Source organism: Anguilla anguilla, chromosome 14 (assembly GCF_013347855.1).
Source record: "Anguilla anguilla isolate fAngAng1 chromosome 14, fAngAng1.pri, whole genome shotgun sequence".
Classification (NCBI taxonomy): Eukaryota; Metazoa; Chordata; class Actinopteri; order Anguilliformes; family Anguillidae; genus Anguilla; species Anguilla anguilla.
The window spans coordinates 16,174,143-16,186,816 of NC_049214.1; the positions used below are offsets into that span (position 1 = coordinate 16,174,143).

General features: G+C 39.4%; 1 protein-coding gene across 1 annotated transcript in view; it reads right to left on the minus strand.

Moving 5' to 3' along the window:
• lamc3 (laminin, gamma 3) overlaps positions 1 to 12,674 on the minus strand; it is a 70,403-nt gene that overhangs the window by 30,900 nt on the left and 26,829 nt on the right. Inside the window, exons 7-10 of the mRNA XM_035392197.1 lie at positions 12,076 to 12,174; positions 7,851 to 7,987; positions 7,400 to 7,519; positions 1,551 to 1,743 (exon numbers count right to left, since the gene is read on the minus strand). Of these exons, the coding sequence (XP_035248088.1) occupies positions 1,551 to 1,743; positions 7,400 to 7,519; positions 7,851 to 7,987; positions 12,076 to 12,174 (549 nt within the window). The remainder of the gene's footprint in view (positions 1 to 1,550; positions 1,744 to 7,399; positions 7,520 to 7,850; positions 7,988 to 12,075; positions 12,175 to 12,674) is intronic.

Genomic DNA, 12,674 nt, shown 5'->3' on the forward strand with positions numbered 1-12,674 from the left:
GAAAATGCAGAAGCTGAGAATCTCCTGGGTAATATCACATAGAGACTTTTCCTTTTTCTTCCTAAAATGTACCCAGCATCTGGTGACAACATGAGCTCCACTTATTCAGGTTAATATATTCACTCTGACTAACATTAATTAGAAATTCTGTCACTCAGCAGCCATGTAGAAGGTACAAAGTGCTGATGTGTTTTCATGTTTATTTATATTTCTAACAAGTTTCTGACAGGGATGTGGAACACATGGTAATGTGCCTAGTTTTGATTTATGTCAATAAAAGTGAGGACTGAGCTGTGTTTCATGTTGAAGACAATCACAAAGACATGGTTGAGCCAGCATAGAGTTAGATGGGCCAGAATAAGTGGGCTTCACATTTGGGTGTTCAGCCCAGATAAATGGGTGGGCTAGAATGCTAGGATACACACACACACACACACACACACACACACACGCATACACACACACAAACACTGGAACTGCAAGGGGTTCAAGTTTGGACAGATGCCATAATCCTCCTCTGGTCTAAATTCTTAAAATAGAAATAAATGTTTTTTCCTCTATGGCTCAGACATGATCTGCAGATTTCTAATGATGTCCACAAAGCTCTTCTCCCTAGAGTGCGGATTTGATAACAGTCCTCTCAGCAGGAACAGCAGGTTTGGAGCAGAATGCAAGTGCTCTTCTCAAAAGGGTGAAGGGCTCGTTACTGATTCTCTGTCACCAGTAATGACATACTATAGTACAGAGCAGAAAGAGTTTCCACAATGAAGCTTCTACTGAGCATCAATCTTGGAGGATTGTTATTCTTTCGTACATAAGAAAGTGTAACTATAGTTTGAACTGACCAGTATTCCCATATGAAGTCATAGCTGCTCTCAAACCCTTAAAAAATTCAACTGGCAGCCAAATCATCTGCATCACAGAGGTGAGAATCTTGATTTAATTTATTATGGGATGTACAGTATAAAATAGCACTACTGAAGTAAATACAAAATGCTACTTCAAAGTAGGCTGCTATCAAAGCTGTGTGTGAATATACCATGCACACAAGATGCCATACATCTTTAGTGGGTGGTGAACTTTTTTGGTTATGCAATTTTCTATTGAACATACTGTAGGCAGCTTAAAATAGTTTCATTGATTTTCACAGACAGTAAAGAGATGGTTCTGATCAAAGGCATTCATTTTATCTCCCTCCTTTTACTTTACACAATAGGCTATGCAAATCCTTGCTCAGGTACTATTTGGTTATGATAATTTTAGAAAATATAATTTTTAAAATACAGCACTAAAATAACAGTCTGTGCACTCTGGTATGCTTTCCAAAGCCATATAAGATACATACACTGAAAAAAAGGCTTGATTGGTTAAATAAAAAAAAAGATTTCAATTTGTTACACCTACAATTTTTAGGTTTTCTCAATTGCAAATTTTAGGTTCATTAAAATGATAATGTAATGTAACCTCATAATGGGGACCAATAGTGAAGAGAATACTTAGAAGATGTGTTCAGCTGAGGTTGCAGCTCGCCTGCTGTGCTGGGTGCTCACCTGAGAGAGAAGGTGTGCTGGGGAGCTTGAACAGAGTGAAGGCTGGGCTCAGGTGAAAGGTCGGCAGAGACAGAGACATCAGATCCCTGAAGGACCACAGTCAGTTGCTGTGGAAGGAGCTCTGGGCTCTCTGCCACAAAGGTGATTGCAAGCAGCTGGCCATAGCTGAGCAGCTGGTTCCCCAAAAACTTCTCTGTAAGGAAACGGAAGGGCACGAGAAGTAATTAGTTCAGTCTGGATTTTCAGTCTTCCTCTAGGGGAAGAGTGACGCTTTGTCTTGACCACTTCATTCCAGCAAGCTGCCAAACAGCACATCAAATGAATATGTGTAGCATAACAACGGGGGAGCTTTCAAATCCCAAGGCATCATACTCCTAAACTTCCCATCTCGCTAATCTCCCAGGGAAGTTTAGCTGGAGGAATTCCATTTTAAACCACCACTGCACATGTGCACTGCTGGAACATGTCAGATGCTCTCCTTCTCCCAACAGTCCCACTGGAGAACGTTCTCCCCAGTGGTGTATGTCTCCAACACCAAGCTGGGGATTCTGGCATCTTTTTGTCTTTTTGTACTTTTCCAAAAGAAACGTTTACAGTTCCCTATCCTGTGAGGGTTGTACATTGAATTCTGCGAAGATAAGAGAAAATAGCAATTCAATCCCGTGCCATTTGCTGGTCTGTAGCATGGCTGCGCTTTGATCATTAGAATTCCCAGTGTTAGTGCAACCCCACTGTGAAAGCGGAATATTTCCTGAAAATGAGTTCACTCCATACTGTGATGTGCTGTTCTCAAGCCCCTTATGACTCACTCAAACTGCTGGGTGTCACACACACTGTGACCAGACCCAGCAAATGTATAATTAGCTTGATTGTTTTTCTTGATTTCAAGTAAATGGGGGAAAAATGCTTCTTATTCCTAAGCAGAAAGTCCACAGTGCTTATTGCAATTATTTTATACCTCTGTCTGGCATCACTCAGGAGGATACCTTAACCTTCGGAAATTTTCAAGTCATGGAGTCACAATACAGCAATATTTATTGGACCAGAACTTGTGATGAATATAGATGAATCTGATGAATATTTTCCTCATATCAGTTGTATCAGCTTATTTTGATTAATAATAAAAATTCACATTTAATCATTCAACTTCCACAGGCAACCTGAATTTAGAACAAGGTAATATAGAACAGCATGGCAGAGCTGTGGTCATTAACCAGAGGTGGGTAGAGTAGCCAAAAACTGTACTCAAGTAAAAGTATTGTTACTTTAAAATAATAATGACTCAAGTAGAAGTAAAAGTAGTCATCCAAATAATTACTTGAGTAAGAGTAAGAAAGTATCTTGTGAAAAGACTACTCAAGTACTGAGTTACTTCATATAATCTGATTTAATGTTGAAATAAGCAGAGCAAGATGAACGTAAAAATACAAATGTCCAAAATATAAAATTGTAAATGCTTGTCCAATAGAAATAAACAAAATATAAAATAGCCATGTGCAAATTCAAATATGGCCTAAATCATATCCCTTTAAATAAAACAATACACAGGAGGTTCGTCAGAAGAGGAGGATTTTCACTTTCTGTTGTACTCTGTTAAGTCTGTATACCTCATCAGTTTGTTGGGGTGAACCCTCCGTTGACAGAAAAAATATCAATGAGGCTACAGGGGATTTATCCATTAGAATAGACTCATCATCACAACAAAGAGGAGCCTGCTCAAATTCAAACAGAAACTTTATATGTGGAAAACATAATGCTTTGTCGCACCATTATTGTACCTTATGATGCACTTATCCACAATATTCCAAAGTCCCATGATGCCTTGCGCGGAATATGTGCAGAACTTCCGGTTTAGCGTAAACAAACTTTTTATGTATGCTATGCAATGCTATGCAATGTTCCAGCGCTCACGTCCTGACTGTTGCATGCTTCACAAAAACTATTACACTACTAACTAACGCTTACATTACAGTGTGAAATATCCACATTAATACCAGTAACCTATTTAAACACACTCAATTTCAAAAATAACGTATATAACCAAAGTATTTTGAACAATAATAGCCTACTTACATAGCAATGATGAAATCTTATCTGTGTTCAGTAGATGGAGACAGAGACAGTAAATCAACAATACAGTTCAATCCGCTTCTGTTTTGCTCCAGAAAACGATGTCAGCTAGGTCTATCAGCAAACATGCGGCTTAGCTATGCCCAGAAGTCCTCAATCATAATAGTATTTCCCAAGAAATTACGAATAATAGTTGACCACGTTTCGTGAGTGAATGCATAAGTGAATGCGATGATAAGAAAAATTTAGGTTACGCTGACCTAAAAAACGCTATTCCAAAAGCAAAATTAGACATGTTATACATCATTAGAAAGCTTATACTCTCACCTACTGAATAAATGAATTGTCAATCAAGCCAGACTGTACTAAAAAGGGCGACAACGCCGTAAACAAGGCGTGTGGTATTAGGCACAGCTATTTTGGAAGGTACCGAGGCATCACAAATGCACGTATATTTCACAAACGGATTGTCCAAGACAATAAATGACCACTCAGTCAAATAGTTAGCTATCCACGGCCAAAACTAACCTACAACTTACCGCCACATATTTTCTCAAGTTCGAAGTTGAGTTCTTGTAGGCTGAAATGCCCACATTTCTAGGCAGACAAAGAAGGCAGCGCATAATGTAACTACTGTTTTTGGTAGTCTGTAAGTAAAACATAGTTTGAACGTGAGGCCAGGGGTGTTCTGCCTCCTACGAATCACCCGCCGTTGTTTCAGCCATTGTTGTCGCCCGCTCATCCTTCTGTGTGCTGTGACTGGCTACGTTTGATTGGTGAAACGGAGTGTCCATTTATGCATTATGTGCAGGCCTACTGTAGGCTGCAGTGTTTGTGGCTGGCCTTGAGTTTGTCTGGCCATATGTGCATGGGGGCTCCATGGAGACAGTTTATATCCCCAGACAGACTGTCGTTAATGCAGTTTCAGAACTTTGGTGATGACGTGGTATCAGACATGCTTGTCAGTATGTTCCACCTCAGTAATATATAATCAACTCTATATTTTGGACTTGCTAAATTTGCTATGGTCACCCTTAGAGGCTTTTGAAGGCACTGCTGCCCTTGATGCCACCTTTCCCTCCAGGTTCCTGGCCTTGAAGCTGGCTTCTTCTGCTTACACTTCCTTTGAAGAATGCAATGTTCCAAATGCAGCTGTGAATATTTTTGCATGATTTGTCTCCTGAATGCCCTCTGCTAAAACATAAAAGCAGGCTTACTGCTCAATCACAAGGTTTTTCTTTTACAGTTTCCAGCACTGCTCTTGCAAGGATTCTGGCATTTCAGAAGGAAGGCACAATCCTTTCTCTTTTGTGTGTTGTTTTTTTTTATCTGAAAAGGTATTCCTTCCCCCCTCTTCTCTATGCTTCTTTCAATAACTCCTCATTCCCAGAATCACAGCCGTCGCTATCTCCATGCCAACTGCAGCAATCTCATCGTTGGCTGACAGATGCTTGCAGAGTGTAACGCTCTTCTTTGCACGCCCATCCTCTCCTCATGTATCAGGACACAATCAACATGGAAGCAGAAATGTGCTGGTTCTAATACAAGTCAGGCCCACCTGAAGTTTCTGCATTGAACTATGAGTAAACAAGGTTGAACTCCCACCAATTATAGGCATGGGTATTCTGAAGTTGCTGTATTGTCGGCTGATATTCCCAGGATAATAGAAAACATGCCTGCATGCTGCGTCTTACTTCTGTTTCATTTCATGAAGATGCCAACAGATCTAATTCCTTTTTAAATAGAAAGTGTTACTGGGAAGAAATGAGAATAGATGAAAAATGGTTTAACAAGAATAACTAAAATTGCTTTTCCTGCATTGTTCTCCGTGGCATTGTCAGTCAGAATTATTCCTTATTGTGAAAAATGACAGCGGATTACGGTGAAAAATAGAAAAATAAGAAAACTGCTGCAGTCTAATCTTTGAAGTGGCTGCGCACACGCAAAAGAGGAGATATAAGAGAAAATGAGATCATTAAGCACAGTACTGGACGTATAGATCTCAGCAATTTACGATGTAACAAACAACAAACAAGAGCTGGGACAGTGTGATAAGAGGACACAATAAGGCACACTGAGAGATGAGCACTAGTCAGTGGTTAGTGGCCAACTGACACAAATGATTGATTGAGTTTCAAAAAACCAATATACGCAGGAAAAACCCTAATACTTCCCCGGGTTCACAGTAGCTCTTCATTCTGCCTTTTCTCACAATGCCTTGAAAAAACAGGAAATTTCATGGGTCTGGTGATCAAAATTCCAAATTTGGCTTTTGCAAAGATATTTCTGCGGCTGTCAGTTGCCTGTCCCGGTGTACCATTCCTCTCATCTACTTTGACCCCTGAGTATTCTTTGGGTTTGGAATTTATGCCCGAGTGGAAGCCCAGATCTTTTTGTCCTCTCCTCTCTTCAACCTACACCAAACGATTCTTTCTTCTGTTTGCATTTTCAAGGTTGTACCTTGCGGTGTTATGTGCGGGACTTTTTCTTTGTGTGATGACATTTCAGATGGCTGCCAAACAAGTGGCCTGTCCTTCAGTGCTAATATGAGAATAAAATTAGTCTGAAATATGTTTTAGTGGGAAGGGGGTCTAATTACTCCCCAGGGTTTTGTAATTTGCAGAGGAAACAAGAGCAACAGGCTGGGGCAATAGCACACACTATGGTGATAAACACATAAATTACATAGTGCTGAGCAAACTGAACAACAGCTTACTGAAAAAGAATGAAGGCTTCTTTTCTAAGCACAAGTCTTCATATAGATTAGATAGAGGAAAATAAAACAAGAATCCACAAATATAATCTATTCTTAGGCAAGGAATAATATTTGCTGAATAATGTATTTTAAGATTTAACACATTTTTTTGTGTTCTATATAATCCTGGGTCAGAATTTGGATAGAATTGAGTTGCTAATGTAAGCATGTGAAATGCTCATATCAGTACATGCCACACCAATGCCCAGCAAAGTATTTCATTTTTCAACAAAGCAATTGCAATGGGAATAACACAATAATGTTGCTGTTCTACAAAAGGATGCAGAGCCAGCTGACCTTCAGTAATAAATTCTGGGGAGGTGATATTTCAGTTAAAAACAGATACAAATATAATAGCATAATTAATGTCGGCTGCAAGATGTGGGGCATGCTGTTCCAGAATATTACATCTTTGTCTGAGCAGTATATTACTAGTCTCAATAGAATCTCTTGACCCCTTTCACCATTTATATTTCAAATATAACCAAGATCCAGCGGCTCTGGCTTAGTCATCTTTTACCTCAAGTGATGATGAAAAAAGTGATCAGTTCATACCAAAACGTATTTTGAGCTAACTTCGCATCTTTTTTCTCTTTTCAAGGGATTGCTACCCTAAACTCATTTCTGTTTAAATATGTATGTAAATTGAATGTTTTTATATTCATACGCAGTTTGTAATGGAATATATCATATTGGCTGGAACCATCTGTATATTTTACAACCACCAGACAAATTAAACTTCTGAAATATAATGGCTAGTATCAGAGTTACAACATGACTTTCAGTAAACAAGCAGTTTCAAGAGATGTTATATTACACTTGTAAAAAAAAAAAAACACCTTAAATTAAAGTGCACATTTTCCAGAGTGGCTGGGGAGAGGTTCTGGATTAGACTCGTACCACGTCAGTGAACGTGTAATTGTTTTCTTATCATTGGAAGGGATGTTGGAGACTTATTTGTATCACCGTAACTACACTGCAAGCTATATTTGTATCACCATCACCACACCTGTGTTTAACTCACCTGGGGCTTTATAGAAGCCAATGTCATCCTCACTGTAGGGCAGCAGGTACACCTCCCCCTCTTTCCAGATCAATGGAGACTCCAGCTCACTAGAGAACTCCCCTATCCAGCCATCTGGGTCTAGGGACATTGGACAGAAATAAAGGCAATTCTTCTCTCCTCTCCACCGTTTATCATCTTCAGAGTTTCACAGCAACTAAGGCTATATATTACTCTGGATATATCAGGATTCAAGAGAATAGTCTGAGCTATGGGGCAATGCACAAATTAGGATGGGACCTTTTGACACAAGCTAGTCATCCATAAACTGAAAAGAGCACTTTACAAATGGGGCCGTGCAGTAACCAGGGCAGTGCCAGGGTGGGGGTGGGATGGACAGAAGGGAAGAGAGTCTCAGCGTGAAGCCTGATTATCTTTACTCCAGAGCAGAACTACCTGCCTCACTGATTACCTTCCACAAAGTCAGAGGTGATGCTGATTGCTGAGTAGTGGGAGGAGGACTTGCAGGCCACTGAGTGGCCAAAGCAGAAGCAGCTCTCACAGCCCACAGGGTTGTCAGATGCCAGGTTAAACGAGCCAGGCTTACACCTGTAACATTGAGAGAAAGGTTATAGTGCCAATGACCACAGGCTGCTTGTTAACACCACTGTCAACCATGAAACATATAAAACAGAATTTCTATATATTGTGTCCCAGTGAAATGTATTTGGACAAACATGAGTATTTGCTTAAAAGGAAAGGTCCAGGCCAAAACAGGTCAGAATTTGCAAATTGGTGATGTAAAAAAAACAGAATCAATGGCAGTCCAGGATAGTGGAGGGGGGGGATTTATGACTTGAGTTGTTTGAGACACAAATTTATTACAAACTAACTACTGTTTTTTAAATCACTTACATAGACCGGACATTATATTATTTGGTCGGGGCCAAAAACTGAACATGTACAAATAATTTGAAAACTGGACATTCCAGTTGAAAACAGGGCATCTGTTTTCCCTAGTTTCAGCCCCTTAGAGACAAGATTTTGCCTTGCTTCCCCACTAATCAATGTTCTGCAGTACTCCTACTGAGGAAAATCAATCATTTATCAAGAGGACATAACGATTTTTGCAATGCTAGCAGCCTCAATTGTCCAGAATGCATCAGGGGGATTGTGAGCATGGCCACGATCTCCAACTTTGTTTTTAGCCTTTTAGCCAAGAACTACTAGCTAGCTAGCTAATGTCAATGTTAATTTAGCTGGCTGTGTATGGGGTGCTCCTTCTCATGAAGGGGGGCTTAAGTAGTAATGTAGGAAAATAACACACTGGAGCAGATCCAGAAGAAGGGTTAACTTGCGAATGGCTATGAAGTAAAATATATTACATATATCAGATAACCAGCCCTGGAATTAATTGCACGTCACTGCTATACATTCACTAACAATGTTGGTAATGTGTTCTAGCCTGGAGTTTTTCTTTAATACTGCAAACTCATAGGTTTATTATGTTTACAGTATTTACCAAAAATATGTTTTTTCTTTCCTTGATTAAGAGTCTAAATTTATTTTAAATTTTAAATAATAAAATAAGCCATAGTCTAGGATTGTCTTGTTGGTGCAATGAGACACATTCAGAGAGCACAGACAAGTAAAGGGTTGTTTCAAAAGTTCCATGCTTCATGGGGAGTGGGTGCTTATGAACCATCCTGTCCACTGCTGCCCTCCTTCCTTTGCACTTCACTACACTGAAACCTAGTTCATTCACAGGGGGAGCAAATAGCCAAACTTGTTTTGATGAAAATATTGATTCTGTCATTGTACATCTAAATTGCTTGAAACATTAACCATGTTTTAAAGGTCCAGGAAACTGGATTCAATTTGTGGTTATACCCCCCAGAAGTGTACCCCACAATTTTCTGACACATCATATGTGAAGCATTCCTCATCACTAGCTAGGTTAGACCTGGTTAGAGCAGATTGTTCCATGCAGTATTTACCTTACACTACAAAACAAAATAAGGCAACATCTTTACCATCGTATAGTTAAATCTGAAGATCGTTCAATAGGTAACAGCATTGTAACATTGAGCTATTGTACACTAACATTAGACTCTATAGCAGTCTCACTCTGGACATTAGACCTGAATAAAGACAGTCTTTGATTCCACATGTCTAAGCTTGAAAGTTATTTATTATGTCGCTAGCCAATGGCAGGCGTACTTCCCGATCCATCTTGTTCTGCGACAAGTTCTGGTTCAAGCACTGCAAATACCAGCTGTACGGATTATTGTAATATTGCAATGCCCGTGGGCTCCAGAAATAAAACCCATTTCTTGTAGGTCCCTTTATTTTTGTGAAAAGAAAAAAGTCTATTGCTTTCTCCACATCCATAGAAGGGGCAATGCTTAGGTATGTTCAACTTAGCTTGCCTTACTCGCACAAAAGCGGCAAAAGCGTCATTTAAATATTAAATGTAGGCACAGGCTTTTATATATTTGTTTTTGTTTTTTCAAGAATAATTTTAAAATATTTATTGGCCATTTGTGAATGCAAAAACGTATTAAGACACAGCAGCAAATAATTCTCAGATTTCAGTTCCATGGACCTTTAAATTTAAATGTCTTTAATTTCTTTTGCACTCTTGATTGCACATCATGCTTGTACCTGTAGTTTACCGTACACAGTGCCTTGAAATTTTTTTTGGCCCCGTCCTGATTTACTTTATTATTGCATTTGTCACACTGAATGGTTTCAGATGTTTAGACAAAATGTAACATTAAAGGAAAACACAAAAAAAACACAAAAACTGAATACAAACTAAATAAAATAAATCAGTTTTAAATAACAAATTCTATTGAAAGTCATTTAATGAAAAAAAGTTATCAAACACCATTAATTGATAATTAGATTCAGATGATTGAGTGCAGCTAGGCTTAATTGAAAACAAGCCCTGTTGACTCTAAACCTCACTCATATTTAACCTCACCATCAGAGTGAAGTAGTCACCTCAAAGCTTCAACAAGCACACTATACAACCACCAAAAAAAATTCCAGTAGAGATTAGAAAAAAAGCTGTTGAAATATATCATTCTGGAAAGGCTGGAAAGCCATTTCTAAGGCTCTTGGACTTGTCCGAACCACAGTGGGAGCCCTTATGTCCAAATGGAGAACACTTGAAACAGTGGTGAATCTTCCCAGGAGTGGCCAGCCTGCCAAAATTATCCAAGGGTGCAGTGACAACTCATTCGGGAAAGTATAAAAGATCCCAGAAGAACATTCAAATAACTACTGGCTTTGCAAAAAGCTCCTGGACAATCTAAGCCTTTTGGGATAATGTTCTACAGACAGATAAGTCAAAAGTGAAACTTTTTGGATGACATGGGTCCCATTATGTCCGGCATAAAGCACACACAGCGTTTCACAGTAAGAACATCTTGCTAACAGTCAAACATGGTGGTGGTAGTATAATGGTGTGGGGATGATTTGCTGCCTTGAAACCTGGATGACTTGCCATTATTGAAGGAACCATGAATTCTGCTCCCTACCAGAAAACTCTTAAGGAGAATGTCCGGTCATCTTTCTGTGAGCTGAAGCTGACGTGTAATTGGATGATCCAGCAAGACAATGATCCACAATACAAAAGCAAGCCCACATCTGAATGAAATTAAACAAAATTAAAGTTCTGGAGTGGCCTTGTCAAATTCCTGACTTGAACCCAGGCAGGCAGGACCTGAAACGAGCAGTTCATGCTTGAACACCTACCAATTGGTTGAATTATAGCAGTTAAAGAAGAACAAAAATAAGAGTGGGCTAAAATTCCTCCACAATGATGTGAAAGACTGATGTAAAATAATAGGAAGTATTTGGTTGCAGTTATTGCTCCTAACAATGGTGCAACCCGTTATTATGTTTAAGGGGGCAATTACTTTTTCACATGAGTGATATGGGTGTTTGATTACTTTTCCATTAAATACATTAAATAATCATTTTAAAAATGTATTTTGTGTTTACTCAGGTTTCCTTTGTCTAATTTTACATTTTGTCTAAACCACTCTGTGTGACAAATATGCAATAAAAGAGGAAATCAGGAAGGGAGCAAATACCGTTTCATGGCACTGTATGATGGATATGATGTTTATGGCAAAATAATTAAATGTTAGCAAAGCTGAAATATATTTTTACAAGTAAATACGTGAGTGACAAGCCTCAAGTGACAGGTCTAGAAAATGACAAGATACATTTATATAATAGGGTTATTCATTCAGTGCATCTCGATGCAGTTTATTGGTAATATGAGATAACAATCTGACAGCAAGTGATTTATGCAGTTATTTAATTTCACTAACTGGTAGAACGGGTTTGAAAAACTGTTTAATTTTGCAAGGGATTTTTGAGGTGTTGAAGTGTTAAATATTGTGAGAAGAAAAATTAGTGTTTCTCCAAATGTGTGTAAACAATTGAGAATTGTGGCTTCTCTGGGTATAAATCTCAGGAACCACACATCCTATTTGGCTGAAACCTGCAATACATGGGACATTCAATAAAATAAAATAATATTCTTGAAAATATTTTCTATGCTACATGTTTCTATCATCCAAGACACTTGTATTATTAACCTTTTTTCTGCTGGGTCTCAGGAGGATATGGAGCTAGGCTACCAGTGTAGAAAAGACAAAAGAGGAAACTGCAGGGAGCACCTGTCACATGTGTGTCCCTCGACGTTTTCCTTGCAGGGACACCGTCCATCCAAAGGAGAGCAGACACTCACACTGCCGGAAGGATGACACTCACACGGCCTGGGGATGACAATGACCTGCCACTGTGAGCAGGGGGCAGTACCCCCGCCCCGAGTTCCCCACCCCACCTATTCAGGGAGGACGGCTATAGACGCCGCACCACTTGCCTCCGGATTATAAAGTCTAAGTGCGCGTGAAGGTCAGACGGGGGTGTCAGAACCCACCTGGGCATGGCGGAAACAAGGCCCGCCCGCGCAAAGCAACAAACTGCGATTCGCTGGAGATGCATTTCAGTTTTGCCAAGGGAGACATCCCATGCGCTGAGGATTCTCAGAGCCCCCAATTGTTTTCTTTCTCTTTTTTTCTGTCCAACACACACACACACACACACACATGCACCCAAACACACACATCTGACCGCTTTCATTGATTGACTGTATTTCCACAGAGCTGTAATGCAGAATCAATGTTTTAACGAGAACACCATAAAGAATAATTCAATTATCCGACAGCTCCTTTATGTTGTTCTGCTCCATCGGCTTGAGTAATTCATACTCAAC